Genomic DNA, 19,506 nt, shown 5'->3' on the forward strand with positions numbered 1-19,506 from the left:
GTAATGGGTGATGCTTTTGAAAGCTTGAGTTTGTGGGTGGTCTGCTTCAGGCATCTCCTAGTTTTCTCAGGTTCCCAACATTGACAGTTTGCATTTGGGAGCTGTAGTTTCTCAACATCTCAGAGTATCAGATGTTGGCTATCCTGAACTGAGCATCTAAAATTAATGTTTTTTGGTGGACATAGAAGCCATTTTTGAAGGGAAGTCATTCAGCTGCAGAACAGAAAAAGCTGGGTGAAGTTTTAGCTCCATGGAAGCTTTGCCTTTGACTTCAACTGGGCCAGCATTTCCTGCTGTACCTTTCAGGTGATCACTTGCACAGCTCCAAGGCTGAATAGCAGAGTGAATGTTTGCAACATGAACTGGTCACTTTTTTTTCTCAGTTTTGACTTTTTGTTGAAAATTTTTCTTCAAACTTTGATTAAAAAAATACAGGATAATATTAATAGGATGCTTGCAATTTCTCTACCCACTCATTTTTCAACATGTGAGAAATCCATAGGCTGGTGCTCGCATTTATCAGGTAATTTCCATTTATGAAAAAAATTGTACAATTGTTGCCTGTTCATGGACAAGTAGTGAACAGTATAATGTTCTAAAACTGCAAAGGTTTTTTTTCTCTGCTGTTGCATTCATAGCAGGGGAAAGAATGTATACACACTCCTTTCCCCTCTGAGGCTCAGTGGAATAAAACTTTATATTTAAAAAGAAATTTTAACATGTTGTCTGCATAAGAGACTGGCACCCCCATGATTTGGTCCTGGCATTATAACTCTTTAAAGTGGTGTTTGGTTTTAGTGCAGAATGGTCCTTAATTTGGCAACATGCTAAAGTGAGCCGCAGTGGTGCAAACTCATATATATTATGACTCTACATTGTATTAATGAAGTTACACAGCTGAAAATGTCCTTAACAGCACTTATGTGTGAGAAGAGAACCTTTTAATGGGAACTGACTGCAGACCAGTACTGTGCTGAGGAAAACCTGAAATGCTAGCTGTAAGAAAGCTGTGAACTCCCCCACCCTCATTCATCTCTGTAGAGGATTAGTGCTCAAGCATCTTTCTGGTGGAAAATGACAAATTGTTAACCATGTTTTACAATGTATCCAGGCAGGGGAGTGGTGGGATGTGACCCTATTGCTTCAAGTGCACAATTATACTGAGAATGGGAGGCCTCTGGGATTTGCAAAAAACCTCCTCTCACTGAGTGTTTTCTGATAATCTTTCCTTGTTGCAGTAACATCAGTGCAGCTCTGACTGTGATAGCACTAGTGGGAGGTAGCTGGGGTAAACCAGCTGCTGATGTTTCTCCTGCTATGTCACACTGAATCCCAGAAGTTATTTAGGTCAATTTGGGATCTGTCCTGTCTTCATTTATACATGTATTTCCACAAATGTTGCGAGGCAGACAGTGAAAAGAAAACTGATGATGCATAGGTTTGATAAACTTACACATGGAAGTGTCTTTGTAATGAGGAAGGAATTGGGCATGGTTATATTATATTTGTTTCTAAGTGTGCATGGAGATCAGTGGCCTTGCTGTTTTTTTCCTGATGAGTTCATTACATTAACAACTCTCCCTTTGGGCAGCTTGTGACCAGTCCTGTGAAACGTGTTATTCAGACCGACTGAGTTGTTTAACGTGCGCTTCAGATAGGGTGCTCCACAGTGAGAAATGCATGTCAGAGTGCCCGGCTGGATACTACGCAGGCAGCACCCGGAGATGCAGAGGTATGACCTTCCTGACCTTTCTGATGCCCTTCAGGGCTCAGTTCAGAGCACAACATCTTTTCTCTGGGTATTTGTAAATGGGAGGGGAATTGTAAAGGGTGCAGAATTGTTTGAGAGGGCAGGAGATTCGAGTTTTTACGTTAGTTGGTTCACTAGTGATGGATTATATTCAGTGATCTCAATTGTAAAGCATTTTGAGATCTATGGATGAAAAGGACTGTATTAGAGAGAATTATTATTATTATTATTATTATTATTTTACAAATTCTTATTTGTCATTATTTTAACATCTGGTGGAATATTATGGATGAGCACCAATTGAGGAGTGACTGTTGTCTGCCTGATACAGAAACCAACAGTACCCACTGCAAGCAGAATATTACCTACAGATGTATTACAGTACTTTACTCTTTGTTCCTCCTCCAGCTTGCCATGAGTCATGTTCCACCTGCACCGGACCACTGGCCACTCACTGTACTTCCTGTCCCTTTTCCCTGGCATTACGCCAGGGCCAGTGTTTGTCTTCCTGTGGAGAGGGCTTTTATCATGACCATAATGTCTGCAAAGGTAAACTAGATCTTTTGAAAAAGAGCCTGGGTTGGTTGTAAGTTGGCTTTGCTCCATTGGCTTCAACACAGCTATGCTGACTTATACCCACTGAGCTTTGGGACTCTTATCTTATGCTGAAATGAGCTGAGGGATGTGAAACTCCTGCCTTTTGCTTTGTAATTTATTCCAGAATGAGAAAACACAGATTGATTTTCTCAACTACTTTGTAAGGGTTTTTTCCCCTTCAGGATTTGGTTCTGCTGGAGATTTTTTTTTCTCTACACAGTGTGAATAAGCTTACATTCAGAGGGCTTCCCACAATTTCTCTGATGACTAAAAATGTTCATGACTTTTACATTCATGTTCACTCATATGGTGGATTTGCTCAGACCAAAGGCATATTGAAGCAAGGGAAAGCATAAATTCAGAAGACATTTTGCTCTTCCCATAAACCTTTCAAAGACATTTTTCTCAGCTTCCCCCAAATAGGCAGTGTTTGTTTATGCAGGTCTGTAAGTAATAGACATGTTGAAAGGCTGAACAGCAGTATTCTCTGTGCAATTTTGAAGAATGTATTTATTTTTTTTTTTTAATTGTGAACAGATGTCAAACTTTTGCAACTGTAAATCATCGTTTTGCTTAATAAAATTAAGCATTCTCTTAGGCACTAGTAAAACTTCCAGGGTAAGGGCAAGAGCTTCACTTGGTTAATCATTTAAAAGTACAGGCTGGAATTTACAGAGGTTAGACATTTGTCTAACTTTGTTCCCTCTAAGATTGGTGGTAAAACTCTCATTGACTTCAGTGGGAGCAGGATTCGTACAACACTGAGGGTTTTGGAGACACCCTACCTATGCTGAATGCTTTGAAGTATATCTTGAAGGGGACAATTCAGCATTGACAGGTCCATGAGAAAGATGATATACAACCCATTTTCTTCTCTCTCTCATTTTTATGAAAGGAGCCTTTTGTTTACATGGGGACTATGCTGTCAGTTTAAGGCTGGTGCTCTAATCTATGTCTCATGTTCTTCTGCTCATGTGCAGGTTGCCACCCATCCTGTCATGCTTGCATTGGCCCAGAGAGCTTCCACTGCACACGGTGCAGGGAGCCAGAGGAGGCACTGCAGCTGGAACAGCACCTTGGGGGAGCCCCGCATGGTGTCTGCCTCCCTCAGTGTAACGCTCATTTCTACCTTGACATTGCTGGAGTGTGCAGACGTGAGTAAATGAGTCACCCAGATGATACTTAAGTGCTTATGTAAAAGCCTGTGTCAGCTTTTAAATACTTGGGATGGCTGGTACCATGCACAGCTGGAATGTGCATGGTTTTTTCATGCTACAAACTACCACATCTCTCTGGTGGCATAAAGGAAAAATGGCCTGAAGTATGTAATGTTTTACAACCTAAGTGCAAACATCTAAGGATGATCCTGAACACTCTCTCAAAAGGGGAGTGAGAACCCATATAATTAAAAAAATGTGTAAGGCTCCAAAAAATCTAGTTTTTATGGCCCATTGTGCAGATCTGCACTAAGGGGTGGATTCTGCTTTATTGAAGTCAATGGTGGGAATTTCACCCTGGGATATAATTGGAACAGGAGACAGATGATGGATGGCTGTCCAGCTTGCCTCTGGGAGAGTTTGTGGCTTTATTACAGCAATGACTTAACAATTTCAGATGCACACCTTTCAGCCATGGTAATACTAATACTTTTCAGTCTCCTGAAGCATCTTTCCACTCCAAACAGGAAACGTGTTATTGTAGGATAGAGTTAGCCAGAGAGACTGATCTGGTGCAGTTGGAATACATGTGGCCTTGCCAGCCATGCTGAGAAAAGACTCTTGTAGGCTGCAATTATGGCTCGTGCACCCAGTCCATAGATCCAATGGCTGCTTGAAGTTTTGCACAGCTGGTCTGTGCATAGGAATGACAAGTCTTTCACAGAGAGAGCCGATTGGTCAGGTTCATAGGTGAGCATAGGGGTCTTCAACCAATTCAGTCCACCCCAAGTCTGAAAAGAGATGATACTTTTGCAAATGGTACATCTGAAGAAAAAGTCTCAGGAATCCCTGAACACAGTGATCATTCTCATCAGCCAGATATACTGCAACAAAAAGGATTCTACTAAGCTTCTTTCTTTTTTTCACTTTAGAAATGACTAACATTTCATATGAATCTAATAAATATTGCATTTAGCATATTAGTTTTGGATAATTTTGGAGGTGCCTGTGTAAATTTCATTCTTGACTGAGAGAAGTTCATAAAAGAGGAAACACACATTGTTTTGCAGAATGGTTTTGTGCTAACAATGAGGCATGCAGGCTGTAACAGGTATAATGCTCTTCCTTGACTCTTAAAGACATCAGTGCGATGTATGTCTCCATGCTGTGCTCAGCTGAACAAATTCCAGTCCAAAGGAATTTGTGTCTATGTAGATTTAAGAAATCAGAGCAAGTGAAGACGATGTGCCTCTGTCTTAAGTATTTTCTGTGCCAGCCTTAAACACATAATTCAACTGCTTCTGAAAATACCTGTTACAAGAATGTATTCTTTTATGTTTGCCAAGTAAAACAGCCATCATTGTTCTCAGTGAGACTACAGTAAAGTGCATGGAGAAAAATAACTATGGCTTGTATCTTTCTGGATTAATATAATTATATCAGGGCAGATATTCAACTTGTACAACTTATCACAACTTTGTCAGAGGTATCAAACTCATCCAATATTAGGCCAGATGAGTGGCATGGGGATAGTGCACAGGCCATGTCAGGCCCACAGATTGGCCTCATATGCCAGAGCCATCATGCAAAGACAGTCCTTTGCAGGTGCTGAAAGCAGCTCACTCCCCAGATTGGCCCTGTGTGCCACATACAGCATGCACCACCCCCAGCTCTGCAGTGAATGGAGCCTGTTAAGAGTATGTGGTGTATATGGTGCCCGCACTGGACTGGGAGGGGCATGCTGGCTCTGGGCTGTGGAGCTGGTCTGCAGGCCTGATCCTAACTGGCCCCTGTATGCAGGGCCTTTCCAGAATGGGTGCTGCATGCAGTGCATGCCCTGAACCATTTTTGCATACTGTGTACAGTATGTATGCCAGGTCCAGCTCTGTGTGCTGTGTGCAGCATATACCAACCCAGCCCCATGTGGGGCCAGGGCCAGCATATGCTGCATGTGGGACTGATCCATGACCTCCAGACAGCGCTGCAGGCCAGATGATAGAGCTTTGTGGACCTTCTTTGACACCCCTGGTTTAAGTTAATGGCAGCATAGCAATTAACATCAGCTGAGACTCTATCCCAGAGTCCATTTGCTGTCAGAGTCTATCTGATAGCATTTACTGGATGATTCTGCAACTCTTGGGTCATGTCCACACTGACCTGGCACTACTGTGAGGCATGTTCCACCCATGCACTCCTGCTCTGCATATGCCAAAGCACAAAATGAGGCAGTGTAACCACTTTTGGGTGAGAACTATATGTGTGCCCCTGTTATGGTCCTGGGTATGACCATAAACTGCATCTGACTGGAGAGCCTAGTGACAATGTGGTGGGGCTGCTCGTGGTCAGGTAGCTCCTGTAAAATACCACAGTTTTGCAATGTCCAGAGTAAGACAAGTATAGAGCACCTCAAAACTCTAGCCCCCACTGCCTTGTGGGTACTACTTAGTTGGAGAAAGGATAAGGGACATCACCCTGACAGAAATGCACCCTTGCTAAGGCATTAGGCAGTCAGCAGCAGGTCTTACCTATTGCTCTCCAGCAGAAGCTACAACCGTTGAGATACTGAATGTCTGGATTGATCTAGCCTTTGGATTTTGTCTCAGTGGTCTAACGTGGGGATGGTAGGTCTTGGGCAGCCTCCATTCCTCTATATTCTTGTCTAGGCACACATGTCAAAGATCTTGGTTACTAGACCTCTTACACGTACACCATGATCCAGAGGATTGAAAGTTGCTTACTGTATGTGTGCCCCTGAACGTTTATGGAACAGAGGGCCTAAGAGAGCTTCTGGGCATGCCCTTGGGACTACCCAGAGGCAGATGCATTGCCTCATTGTGGAGAGATGGTACATGTAGAGTGGGGATAAGTTAGTGCAGCTTGCCTCAGGGTGGTGCTCTGGGTGTGGCATGGGGGCAGTGTAGACAAGGCCTTATAAAACAGTTGTGCCTTTGCCTAAGTAAAAGCAACTCCATGGAAAATGAAAGAGGGAGCTAAACTACTGTGTTCAGATACACAAGCTATAAATAGGGTGACCATATGGGAGAATGGGAAATTCCGGACACTCCCTGCTACCCTCCTCTCTCCCAAGTTAGTGGCACTGCTGCAGGCAGAGGCAGGGGTGAAGTGGTGTGGTGCACTGGCAGCAGAGGTGCCTGTCTGGCACACCATGCTGCTCCATATCATTCTGCCTCCCCATCAGACTGCACCCTGTGTCCCTACATTTCTGGGATGCTTATTTTTATTTTTATCGGCCCTCCAGGGACTGGCCTTTGAAATGTGGGAGTGTCCCAGCTAAATCAGAGTGTATGGTCACTCTGCCTATAAAGAACCAGCACAAATATAAGTGAGCAGAGATGAGTAACACTGCTAAACTGGGTTGGGCAAGAATGCTAATGCATTCCTGTAGGTTGTTAGCATTGATATGCAGAAACACCATTAGAGCTGGGGTTACCAAATGGTGGGCCGTGGGCTGTGGGCCATGATTAGAGACCTGTGGATCATACAGACATTCTGTATCTTGAATAGGGTTTTTAGTCAATGTTTGATTCATAAAGTGCATAATGGCTCCAGGCAAAAGTTGGGGGTTGAAGATGCTCTATTGGGTTAAAAAGTTTGGGGACTGCTGCATTTGAGGAAAGCTGTAAAGAATTAAAATGGCAACCTTTCCCTCTAAAAAATAGTTTTCAAACATTTGCAAATACTCCAACCAACAAATGCAAATGTACAATAGGCATGGTACATAAATGCCTGTAAATATGGACCATTTCAACATCCCATGGGGTGAAAAGTTTTCCTTAACAGCCTTAGTCTTCTGTAGACATCTGATCTTTTTTTTCACTCTTGCAATTTTTTTTGAGACCAGTGGACTCGATCCATTCTAGATTTCAGTAGCATTGGCTGTGCATTGGCCTAGCATTGTGGCCAAGTGGAAGATAGAACTGCACAAACCGGGAGGGCTCCTGAGCTCTGTTCCTAGACCTGCTGAGTGACCGTGGGCAAATTGCTTCCCCTCCCAGTGCTCGTTTCCCCTCTGATATTTAGTCCATCTGTTTTAGGTACACTCTAGGCTCTTTGGGTGCCTGTAGACATCTCTGACGCAGTGCATTGGAGCAGACTTGATTAATCCAATTGTATCCAATTCTGGGCTCCAAAATTCAGAAAGAATGTGGAGCAGCATGAAAGAGTCCAGAGGAGAGCCACGTGCCTGATCAGAGGACAAGAAAGCAGACCCTATGAGGAGAGGCTGAGAGCCATGGGACTGTTCAGCCTGGAAAAGCGCAGGCTCAGGGGTGACTTGGTGGCAGCCTATAAGTACATAAGGGTTGTGCATCAGGAACTGGGAGAGCCTGTTCGTCAGGGCATCCCAAGAGAAGACAAAGTCTAACGGTCACAAACTCCTGGGAGACTGTTTTAGACTGGACATAAGGAAAAACTTCTTTACTGTCCGATTCCTCAGGGCCTGGAATAGACTCCCTCCAGAGGTGATGCAAGCACCTAGTTTGGATACTTTCAAAAATACTTGGATGCCTTTGATCATTGATCCCAACAATGATCTTGTTGGGATCATTTGACCCCAGCTGACTTCCTGCCCTTTGGGCAGGGGGCTGGGCTTGATGATCTTGCAAGGTCCTTTCCAGCCCTAATGTCTGTGAAGTTGGTCTGCTGGAGCTTGCTAATTAGCACGCTCAGGCAGCCTCAGTGTCTTATGTATTCAGTGTCCCCGTGCTTCAAAATGGCAGTGGGGACACTTTAACTAAAGCCTGTCAAACCCCACCCCCAGAGCACATGTAAAGGTGCCCTTCGTGACTGTACTTACTATATGTTATATACTGCCTACTATGATGGGGCCCCTTATCTCAGCCAGGGCTCATCTCAGGCAAGGCTGCTGTGATACAGCTTTGTAATAATCTGGCAAAACACTACAGTATACATCTAGGCTTCCCATTTCAAGTATGCATGGTTCCTCTACACGGAGAGAAATGGGGGAAAGGTTGATGAAATGCAGTTACCCCTGTTGCTCTTTGCCTTTGAGGCATGTGTTAATACCACCTTTGTACGTTTTCCTATACCGCTGCCTTTTGCTGGCAGAGATTTCTGCAAAGTATACACCTACTTGTTGCCTAAGAGGAAAAGGCAAGCTGGTAAGTGTAATTGTCTCTGTCCAGAAGCAAACACAAGTGGGAAACCTATTGCCTTTCTTTTTGTTTTGTTTTTTCTCTCCTGCAGAGTGCCATGCCTCGTGTTCAGCCTGCATAGGCAGCGCTCCCCAGAACTGCACAGCCTGTGCATCTCCCCAGGTTCTTCATGATGGCATTTGCCTCCCTGCATGCCCAGAAGGACTGTACAGTCAAGAAGGTCATTGCTATGGTAAGTGCACAGCACAGCACCTACTGCTACAACTTCTTACTCAAACTTTTTGTAGCTCCATTATAAACACTGTTAGAAAAGTTGCTGGATTACATGAGGTTATTTAGCGTTATTAGTAAAGAAGATTATGGTTCAGTTTCAGCAAATAGAATACCTTACTAGTGGGGGAGAAAGGCTTACATGTTAAATCAGAAATTGTAATCAGCTTTGCTTGACTGGACTGGTTCATTGCAATAGACTCAGATGGTGGCCTCAGCTACCACTGAGGGAGGAGAGTACTTTATTATGCTTCAGAAGGCTTAAGTAAGACTCTGTGTTCAGAAGGTCTGATTTTATTAATGCATCATAGCCCAAAGGCTAGAGAAACATATTGTCAAAGTGAATTAGATTTATTTTAATCCACAGTTTACTACAGTGCTGGGTTTATAAAAAAGGTAGTTATGCAAAAGTATGAGAATGCTCATCACTGACATAGCTATAATAATCCAACTAGGGAAGAAGTACTACATTTCTCATGTGTGCATTATTATGAATTCTAAGCCTCTTCGGCCAATAAGATTCCAGCTTTTCATTCAAGCTTAATCTAATATAAGCAGATAATTAGAATTGTTTATTCTGCAACTGACTGGCACAATTCATTCCCACGTGCCCCTTAGACTGGAATCCTGGCTTTTGGAGCCATCATTCTTTATTAACCACTGGAGGGGACAAGTTTGAAATGTGATCTGTCCTTCAGAAAGTCACCTGAAGTTTATGTGGTTTGTGTCAGATTTCAGCCATCATTTTTTTTGGTGGTAGAAAAACTTAACACAAACTGTATTATTTTCTTTCATGAACTGTTTCTTTTTTTGCAGCGGGATTCTCATTTGCAGACAGTAACCTCTTCTGAGGTGCCTGGTTCTGTTTATTCAGTTCTAAGCAAGAAAGACTCCATACATATATTTATTGGTCAGATGATGACAAAATGATTTTAGTGTTTGATACTGCTGTCTAAGAAATGGGGGTTGGCTCTGTGTTGTATTACAATCCATTGATTTTGTGCTAATATAGATGAATTAATGGCAAAACCTTAATATAAGAAACATGACCTCACCTCACAACTTTGACAAGATATATCATAAATGATACTTTGGGCATTGGTAAGCAGGAGGTATATTTTCCAGATAAATGTGTTAGTGCACATGCTTCATTCTATTTTTACTGAATATGAAATAATTATGAGTGTCATTTTTAAGAGGCTAAGATTCTGATAAGAAGTAACATTTCAGAACTAGATGTGCTAGGAGATTCCAAGCTTCCTATAAAGAGTTAGCAATTGTTTCTAGCCTTGGGAAGTTCTGAGATGCTAGACTTTGAAGTTGTGTAATTTTATTCAGAGAAAAAAATTTAGAGGTTTTTGTACATCTTTAGGTATAGTATTTGTATCTCCCTTGGCTCTGTACATAGTAATAAGGCATATGGCTTTATTGGTAAATGGATACAGAAAACAGTTCCAGTAAAATATTTTAGGAGACTTTTTCTAGTATTTTTTGTGTCATATGCACAATAAATCATGATGGAATTTCAGTTTTATTGGCACAAGTTTGGGGGAAGACATCTGCATAAATCGCTCTTGACTTCTCTGCTTCTGAGTTATGTGGCCACCCCAACTCATGCCAGTAAAACTTTATTCCATGTCATTTTTATGTATCTTTCATCTCTTCCTCTCAACCTGGGCATGTGTGTGTGTATGTCCCACTCACATGCTGGGAGGAGCAGAGAAAGATCTCTATATTTTATATGGTTCTAGACCTTGATTTATGAAGAGGACAGGCAAAAAGGTCTGAATTTTCCACTAGTTTGCATCTTGTTTAATCAAAAGGGATGCACAAAATCCTTCTAAACCAGAACGTTCTGGTAATGTACATTTTACACAGGTACTGGGCTACAGAAAGTCAGACCTCTGACTATTTGGAGAGGGTTTTTGTGCTTAGGTTCAGTAATTGCCTAATAGTGAATGTTGTCTTCTCCTCCAGCCTGCCATCCATCCTGCAGGAAGTGCAGTGGTCCGTCAGACTTTGACTGCATTGCCTGCCATCCCCACATAGCTCTGGCTGATGGAAAGTGCAGAACTAGCTGCAAGGAGGAACAGTACCTCAACCTGGTCGGATACTGTGTGGGTAAGTGAGAAGAGGTCATTTCAAAGGTTACATAGGCACTCAATAGGGCTATGAGAAGCTTTGGTCACCAAGTCAATTTGGAGGAGATGTGGCCCGATTCAGAGGCTAAATCTCCAAATCTGATTCGAATTGGTAGACCCATTAAAAGATCCGAATCAAATCTGAAACCTCTGAATTGATTTGGAGAGATTCAGATTGGCTGGGGAGAGAAAGGCACAACCAGGTGACTGCAGGTTCTCCCGTGGCTCCTCTGGCTGTGTCTGCCTCTCCCTGGCTGCCCTGCCCAGCCCTAGCCCCGTCTGGGCCCAGCCTCCCAACTCTTATAAAAAAAAAAAAAAGGAAAAAAAGCCCACACTCACAGGCTGCAGCAGCAGGGATCAGGGCTTCTGACGCCCCTTTGTGCAGCATGGAGCAGCAGGGGGCAGCAGGGATTGCCTCCCCTGGCAGCCATACAGCAGCTGCCCCATGACATGGGTGCAGTGTGGCTCAGCAGGGTGCTGTGCGCTGTCCAGAAGCTGAAGCTGCTGGGGCTGAGTGGTGCCAGACACTGGGTGACTGCTGGAGCCACCCCAGCTCCCAGACAGTGCTGCATCCGTGTGATGTGACAGCTGCTGTGTGGATGCCAAGCTGGAGGGGGAAGGTGATCCCCGTTGCCCCCTGCTTCCCTGTGCTGCGCGGAGAGGCTCTGCCACGAGCCCTCAGAGGTCCTGATCTCTGCTTTGAGAGTCAGTGAGTGCAGGGCTTTTTTTTTTTTAAAGTGCTGGGAGGCTGGAGGCAGGTGGGGGATGGGACCAGGCAGGGCAGCCATGGGGGCTTCTCTGGTGGCTCTTCCAGCTGTGCCTGCCTCTGCCTCAAATTAGCACTGAGTCTCCAATTTTGAGTCTGCTGAATTGAATGGAGACAGTGATTTGAATCACTGTCCTCCGATCCAGCCGAATCCGAATCGAATACTTCCCTGTTCACACAGGCCTAGCTCTCAGTCATTATTCAGTGATAGCCAAATATTTTAACTGACAACTTGCACTGAAAGGGTGTCAAAATAATTGTTGATTATAACAACAGCACTATTACTGCATCCAACAACACCGCAGTGCACAGACTGAACAGCAGGATCACTTCTCATGGGTTGTTGTGGGAGCTCCACACCTATTGTATCCACCTTCATTAAAGCTGTGGGAGGACCACTATAGTTTAGGTTCATCCCTTCAGCTGCTGATTGAGGTAAACCCATAAGGGCAAGAGATCATTGACAGTGATGACTGCTAAAAACAAGGAAAGGGGACTCCTAGTGCTAATTGTTGGAGACCAGGAATAAGGGATTTGGTCCTTCAGGATTTATTGATGCTTGTTTTAAAGAAGACTTAGGGGTCAAGCCTGTGAGGCAGTATTTTGCAATATTATGAGAAACAGTAGAGAGTTCGCACAATTATATCATAACAATAAGCTCCTATTTAGCAGTTGCTGCCAAAAGAAAGCTTATACTCCCACTCTCTCTATTAAGTGATTGCAGAACCTCTTACAATGGTAGCATGCCATGGAAGTAATGCATGATGGACAGGCCACTGAAGCGGCCAGACAAGTAAACCAGCTGTAGTTCTGAGCTGAGCTGTGGAATAGAGTGGCCTGTAGGCGCAATCAGTTGTCTGGGGCCTGCAGCCTTCCTAAGGGAGTAGTCTGCTCTTTGCTGTAGTCTTGTTTATGCTTTTCTGCCTAGCCTGGTAGAAGTTCTGATAGCACAGCACTGTTGCCAATACTAACTCACCAGAACATGTGTTCATTTACACACTTCTGGCAGCTTCATGGATCTCCATTACAGGCAGCTGTCCTGCCAGACTGCAGAGTGCACCCTGGGAGGTGCCAGCTGCTGAAGGGAACATAGGTGCTGGCAGGAGTATCTCGTTGTGTCCTCTGTTGGCTGTCAGAGGCTGGCAGAGCCCTTCCCGCACTCAGAAAGGGTGGTATAAGACCGTTTTGCTGTTGCAGAGTGGCCTTGGGTATGAATGTAGTCAGCTTTACTGGTAGAACTGGCGTTTGTACACTAGCTTGCTAGCGTAGATGTGTGCTGTGCTTTATTCATCCCCTGCTGTTGCACTGTTTTGGGTTTCCCTCTGGGACAGAAGCAGTCACAGGTAGTTTGATGTCTGAAGTGGCAATATGTGGCAGTGAATAAGGGAAAAATATCCCCTGAGATTTGGGAACAGCCTGGTGGGCCAGCAGCCAGGAAAGCTGCTTACTGCTGCAAATAGCTTCAGAAAGATGAATTAAGAAAGCATTCCATGATTCAGAGAAACAGCTTATTGGGCCTTAAAGGGATATTAGCACAGTTAGGTTTGATGTGTGCATTTCTGAGTGATAATAAAATGTATTCATAGAATTCACACTTCGTGGGTAAAGTATACATGTACTTAAGTTTATCATCGGACTCCACTAATTGCATTTACCTGTTTAAAAAGAAAAATCACATTTCATCTATCACAGAGACAAGTATAAACATGTCCTGGGAACAATTCCAATCACTTCTGAGCTTTATCACATCCCCTTTTTTAATTTATCAAGGAGAGAGATACAGCTTGTGAGGCTTATGCCAGTACTGAATGGTTCCAAGAGAGATAAAGGAAAGGGAGGTGGGGGGATATGCAGTAGACATAATAGGAATATCCATTCAAGGGCTATCATTCTCAAGTTAATTCTAGCAACTCCCTTTTTTTCCTTTTCTTTTCTTCTTTGTGTAAGACTTGCTTCTTTTATCTCAACAAATAACTTTCTGAGCCTTTTTTCCTTACCTAAGCAGTGTTACTGTTTACTTGTAGCATAGACTATGGCAAAGGAAGGAACATTACAGTGAAAGAAGAGAGAAATGTCTAGCATTTAGCTATATCTAGAGCATTGCAGAATAAAGTTGGATTAGCTATCAGTTTGTGGGCAGAAGGGGACATGAGGCATCATGTTGTTTAGCTGCTGTGTGATTATAGTATGTGACGCATGTGCAGAAGTTTTAGCATTTCAGAATTAAAAGCTACATCTGGTCTCTAAAGCTGCAGAGGATGTAGAATATCTCTTGCTTATACGAGAATATTATTCAGACTTACTGAGCCTAATTCATTACTGTGTTCATTTCACTGGAGTTACACTCAGTAAAAACAGAGTAAGATAATTGGTAAGTCAATTCCCTTGTCCTTGTTTTTGATATGGGTCTTCAATAAATGTATAAGTGTAGCAGGATGCTAAGCTGCCTTTTGTGCTGTTCAGATTTCAGTGATTTAGAAACTCATTCGAATCATTAAGAGCTTATCAAGGCCCTGATCCTACTTAGGGTTTTTTAATTGTGGACCCCCAGGAAACTGGCTAGCAGATCCCCATGTGGGAACATCCCTTTAGGCAGAAAAATCATGTTTACACATCATGTCTCTATCCAGTGTGATCCTTTTCTCCATCCACTTTATTTTCCCATTATTCTTCATTATTCATCGTGTAACAGAGGCATCGGCAGCAGCCATCTCCAGCTGTAAGATTTATTGGAGAGAATTAGCGACATTTTTCACGTGTCAGGATTCATACTGGGAATGGTGTTCTTTGCCTCTGGTGTGCCCATGTGTTGCATTCAACTGATCATTGCTGTGCTGTCTTGTAAAACAGTATATGGTCTTTCATGGCCATGGGTCCTGTATGGTAAGGGGTGCATGCAAGTTTAGTCTCAAAACCAGTGGGGCAAAAAGATGGCCCTCAACAATCCTAAACTTTAGTCATTTCTTAGTGTAAACACATATTTCAAAGCCAGATTCACACTCCCTGAAGATATTGAGCCTCCCTTGTTTTTGGATCAAGCCTTACAAAGAAGGGAGAGAGGTTTTTAATCACAGCACAGCCAGGAGGGATGGCATGTCTTGGTTTTGTTCCTAGATCTGTCCTCAGTATTGCTGTGTGACCTTGGGTGAGTCACTTAGGCCTTGATCCTGAACTGAAGAAGTCAGTGGGAGTATTGCCATGGTCTTCAGTGGCACAAGCTTGAGCATCTCTGTATAATAGGGACAACAATACTTCCCTGTCCAGAGGTTTGTGTGAGGATGAATGCTGATAAAGTGCTTTGAGATCCTTGGATGAAAAGTGATAAGGCAAGAGGATCACTTTTGACTGACTTTAAAAATGTGAGTGGGTGTGAGGGTCTTTGAGGGAAGGAGATTTGTTATCTGAGGAGTCATTTCTCCTTGGGCTGAAGTGGCACGCAATGTTGGAACAAACTACATTCACTGATAGCTCTTCTGGAAACCATGAGACCTGCATCCATGCTGCTGTTGCGTTTCAGTTGCTCTCTCCGTTTAACACTGACTGAAATGTTAAATTTGCCTTTATATATTATTAGATGTCAGTTAAAGAGCAGCTGTTCTATAAAACTAGACATCAGAAACCATTACATTGACATCATAGACAATTTACATCAATATGTACAAGGTCTTTGACTTTGCTTCAAAAGCAGTATTTTTACAATTATACCTCCATCCATCATTATTGCCTATTAATCCAGTCCCTCCCTAGCCCATCAGACAGAACTGCCTAGCAGCTTAAAGGGAGTGCCAGACATTAAAGAAGCTACATACTATTCTGTGTACACCTGCAGGGGAAAAGCTTTCGTAAAAATATTGGGAGAGCCAGCAGTGAAGTGAAACTGCTAGCTTCTGTCATCTGTTGTTGTTGCATGTGCATTGGAATGATCAACAGAATTTTCACTTTGTTAGTAGGGAAAGAAAGCATTGTGTTTAATGCATAAACACTTCATTTAATGCAAGAAAAAAATGTTCAAATATTTTGAAACAGCTATGAGTTTCAAACCCTGGTCTAGAGCTCCCACAGCTTCTGTGAAAAAGCTTCCTGGGAAAGTGTAGCCTACCTGGATTTTTATATATATGAACGCTGTACATATGTGAGTGCTTGGATTGTTAGCCAATTCAGTTTCCCATTTTCATAAAGAAATTTGACAGAGTACTTGATTTTCCCCCCAGCTGATGGTAAGAGGGGTGGTCAGCTTCAGAAGGCTTGGGAACCTGATTCAAATACTGTCCTACTGGTGAAATCCTACCCCATCTGCCCTTTCTTGCAACTCATCAAACATTTCTTGAGATTTCCTTGTGTGTCTTCTCCAAGATTCAATAGCATCTCGTGAGGAAATTGCTAGAGCTGTAGTGTCAGACAGTGGATCAATCTGAGAGTTCAGAGACAAGTTTCACTGGGCCCTTTTGTTAATCTAAGAACCTCCCAGAGGTGTTGACAAAGAGAGTGATTGACAGGGTGATCAAGGTCAAGGCACCTCCTTGTCTTGGATATCTCTGTTTCTTCAAGGATGACACCTCTGATGCAGTAACCCCAAACCCACTATTTGAAGTCTCTGCCTTGGTTTTCTCACCAGCACTCTCTAGATCTAAGCAGTCAGCCAGCTGAAATCCCGAGTGGATTTCAGCTTAACCTTGATGGAAACAGAAGGGTCCTCTGAGAAAAAGAAATGTGGCTCAGCCAGAAGATTATCTAACACAAAAGACTTTCTACCTCACTCTTGAAAACGGTGGAATTGCACATTCTCTCTATAAAGAAATATGAGCAGCTCCTTGTTAAGTTAATGGGATTTCTTGTACTCTCAGAGAAATGCTTATAATATCTCAAAGAGCAGGAGACTCTGTGAGCAACAGAGAAGAGAATTTCTGGCATACCTTCACTGAAGTCAATAGCCTACACCTCTAATATCAGTTTATGCCAGCTTGATATCTAAGATAAAGAAAAGAAAATGGTTATTTCTCTACTGCGGTCTGGACTAATCTGTCTCATGCCCACTCATCTAGAATTCCCTCCTCCAGGTGTTTGCAGGATCTCTTGCTCTTTATGATAATATAAGTGCCTCTATGTAGGAGCCTGCCAAAATGCCATTCACAAGCAGGTGAATGTATTTGTTCATGGGATACAGTCCCTTTCAGCATTTGCAAGAATAAGGTAAAACGTTTCTAGTTTTAGATGCCCATCTGACTAAGCTGTACCGATTTTTCTCTCTGCTTTTATTGTAAATTGCTTTGGGATGTTTGCATGATGACATGTCTGTAAATCACAGAGTATTAAAGTATTGATTTAAAATAATGCCCTGTTGTTATCTGCTTACCCTATTATCTTAATGGATATAATATTAAATATGCACCAGGGAAAAATGTTCTCAAGAGCCCTTAAAAGGGAAGGTATAGTTAAAGAACTTAACTCAAGTGTTTGCTAGCTTAGCTAATGGAAGAGTAAAGAGGGAATAAGGGGTCTGATCTGGTCTCCCTTATGAGTATTGACTCATGCCTCAGGAACAATTCTGGCTTCATGTTAAGTCCATATTCTGTTAGTTCAACAAAGAGAGTGGCCTCCCCTGTAATTATAGAAAGTCAGCAACAGCAGCCAGATGGGAGTTGCTTTCTTTATATTTTAAGTGGAAGACAAATGGAGGGTGGTAGGTTTTACCCATTTTATTGTGCTCCCATTGGTAAGGGTGCTTGTTCACAAGCGTGAAGGCTGCTCCAATGTGCTGTAATTACAGCGTACCAGAGCAGACTCGATTGAGTCTGCTGGAATGTGGTAATTACCGTGCTCCAGCAGCTTCCCATGTCTCATGTATCAGTGTCCCTGTGCTTAAAAATGGCAGCAGGGGCACTTGAACTAAAGCTTGTTTGATGATCTTTAGTTCAAGCGCCCCTGCTGCCATTTTTAATCACAGGGACACTGATACATGAGATGTTATGGCACTTTAATGAGAGAGGCTCTTGGAGCCATTCTAGTTAGTGCCACCCCACCACCCCCAAAGCACATGTAAAGTGCCCTAAGATTTTAAGGGGAACAAGTGGAGAAATAAGATAGTTGGAACATGATGAGGAAAATATAATGTTAGCTAAGTCACTAGTTAATGTAAAAACAGGTCTGTGATTTTCAGAATGATTAATGGAAGGATCCTAGGGCCATCACAGGAGTGCTAGCACCATACTCTGAAGACTATGGATGGGATTCTATGGGAAGACTATGGATGTGGTGTACAACAAAAGCTTAACTCTCTTAAGCAGTGATTCTCAACCAAAATGTCACAGCACCCTGGGGTTCTTTGAGACTTAGTAATGTTAGCACTGTTAGGTATGCAAACTTGATTCACAGGATAAACATAGAGATTTCAGATAGGAATGTGTAGTGTTAAAACATCCTGACCTGTTGTGGGCTTTCTCAGTTCTTTGCAACAAAAGAATTGCTCTAGTATTTTTCTGGCAAAAAAATGAGTGAAAACAAAGAAGTGGGATTTTCTGAGGCATGCCTCAATCAGAAAAAGTTTGAGAACTGCTGGTCTTTGAGAATCTTAGCCAATATCGCTCCTGCAGCTAATTACTTGGAATCACACCCTGGGCAATGTTTAGTGGTGAGAAAGAGTCTCTAAGTGGATCTTTTATCATGCTGACTTTTGTAGGCCAGTTAGCAATTCTGTTAGCTCCTCAGATAGTTCAGTTCCCACCAAACAAACGTCAGTCTCTGAAAACACAAACAACACAAAATTCTCCATCATCTCCAGACATTAAAAGACCCACTTTCCACTCTTGCATTTTCCTGATACAGCAGCCTCGCTTCTCCTGACAAACTGTTCCCTCACAGCTTCCTTCTTGCTCCTTCTGGGTTTTTAAGCTCCCAGTGGAATATGCTGTCATTGGCATAATGCCCCACATCCTTAACAGGGCTGTCTTTGCCCCTTCTTAAGGGAACAGATCACCCTTTTACAGGGTCAAATAGAAGTAAAAAAACCCCCAAAATGATGTACATACTGATGTAAGGTGGCACTAGGAATATAAAGAAAATATTTAGTCCAAAGGAATTGGTTTCAAACATCTAAATAAACTTTTCCATTACAAAGTCCCTTTTGCTCTTCCTTTTCCCTGTCATTTTTCCCTAGGGTCCTTCAAACTCACCAAAAGCATTTTTTTTTTTTTGCTTGCTGGGAAAAGTTAATAGTGTATGTGTTCTTTGATATCTACTCACTCAAGTGGCAACGTGGATAGAGGGCAGATTTGTCAGAAAAGCAGTAGCCCAATTAAAGGGACTGTTTTATCTCCTAGGAACAAACACAAAGCTGAAGATAAGACCCCCCCCCCACCCCACTGAAATAGACTCACTCTACAAGCACTTAGAAACCTTTAACGTGTCATTTTTTTCTTGTTTTTTAGGAGTTATAAGTCTGGTTAACTGAACTCAGGCACTTTCTGTTTCTTAGTGTCTAACATCTAAGCAGAGGCATTAATTTTCTGCTTGTGACTGTGGTATTTGTATTTGTTGATTTGTGTATTTGTTTTGCCTAGCCAACAGGTATCTCCATCTACTTGGTACCTGGAGGGATTCCAGTAAGCGGTAAAAGCATTTTAATGGTAAATAGAAAACTTACTAGGTTGGGGGTGCTCAACCCCTGGCCTGCAGGCCAAATCTTTCCCTTGGC

At 42.8% G+C, this 19,506-nt stretch overlaps 1 protein-coding gene across 2 annotated transcripts in view; it reads left to right on the forward strand.

The window, feature by feature from the left end:
• The window catches only part of FRAS1 (Fraser extracellular matrix complex subunit 1), a 362,104-nt gene that overhangs the window by 196,663 nt on the left and 145,935 nt on the right, over positions 1–19,506 (forward strand). For both annotated transcript variants that reach the window (XM_090036905.1, XM_090036906.1), the window contains 5 exons: positions 1,592–1,732; positions 2,159–2,299; positions 3,328–3,501; positions 8,731–8,871; positions 10,887–11,030. In XM_090036905.1, coding sequence (XP_089893031.1) covers positions 1,592–1,732; positions 2,159–2,299; positions 3,328–3,501; positions 8,731–8,871; positions 10,887–11,030 — 741 coding nt within the window. The remainder of the gene's footprint in view (positions 1–1,591; positions 1,733–2,158; positions 2,300–3,327; positions 3,502–8,730; positions 8,872–10,886; positions 11,031–19,506) is intronic.

Source organism: Crocodylus siamensis, chromosome 2 (assembly GCF_052110815.1).
Source record: "Crocodylus siamensis isolate JL-2025a chromosome 2, ASM5211081v1, whole genome shotgun sequence".
Classification (NCBI taxonomy): domain Eukaryota; kingdom Metazoa; phylum Chordata; order Crocodylia; family Crocodylidae; genus Crocodylus; species Crocodylus siamensis.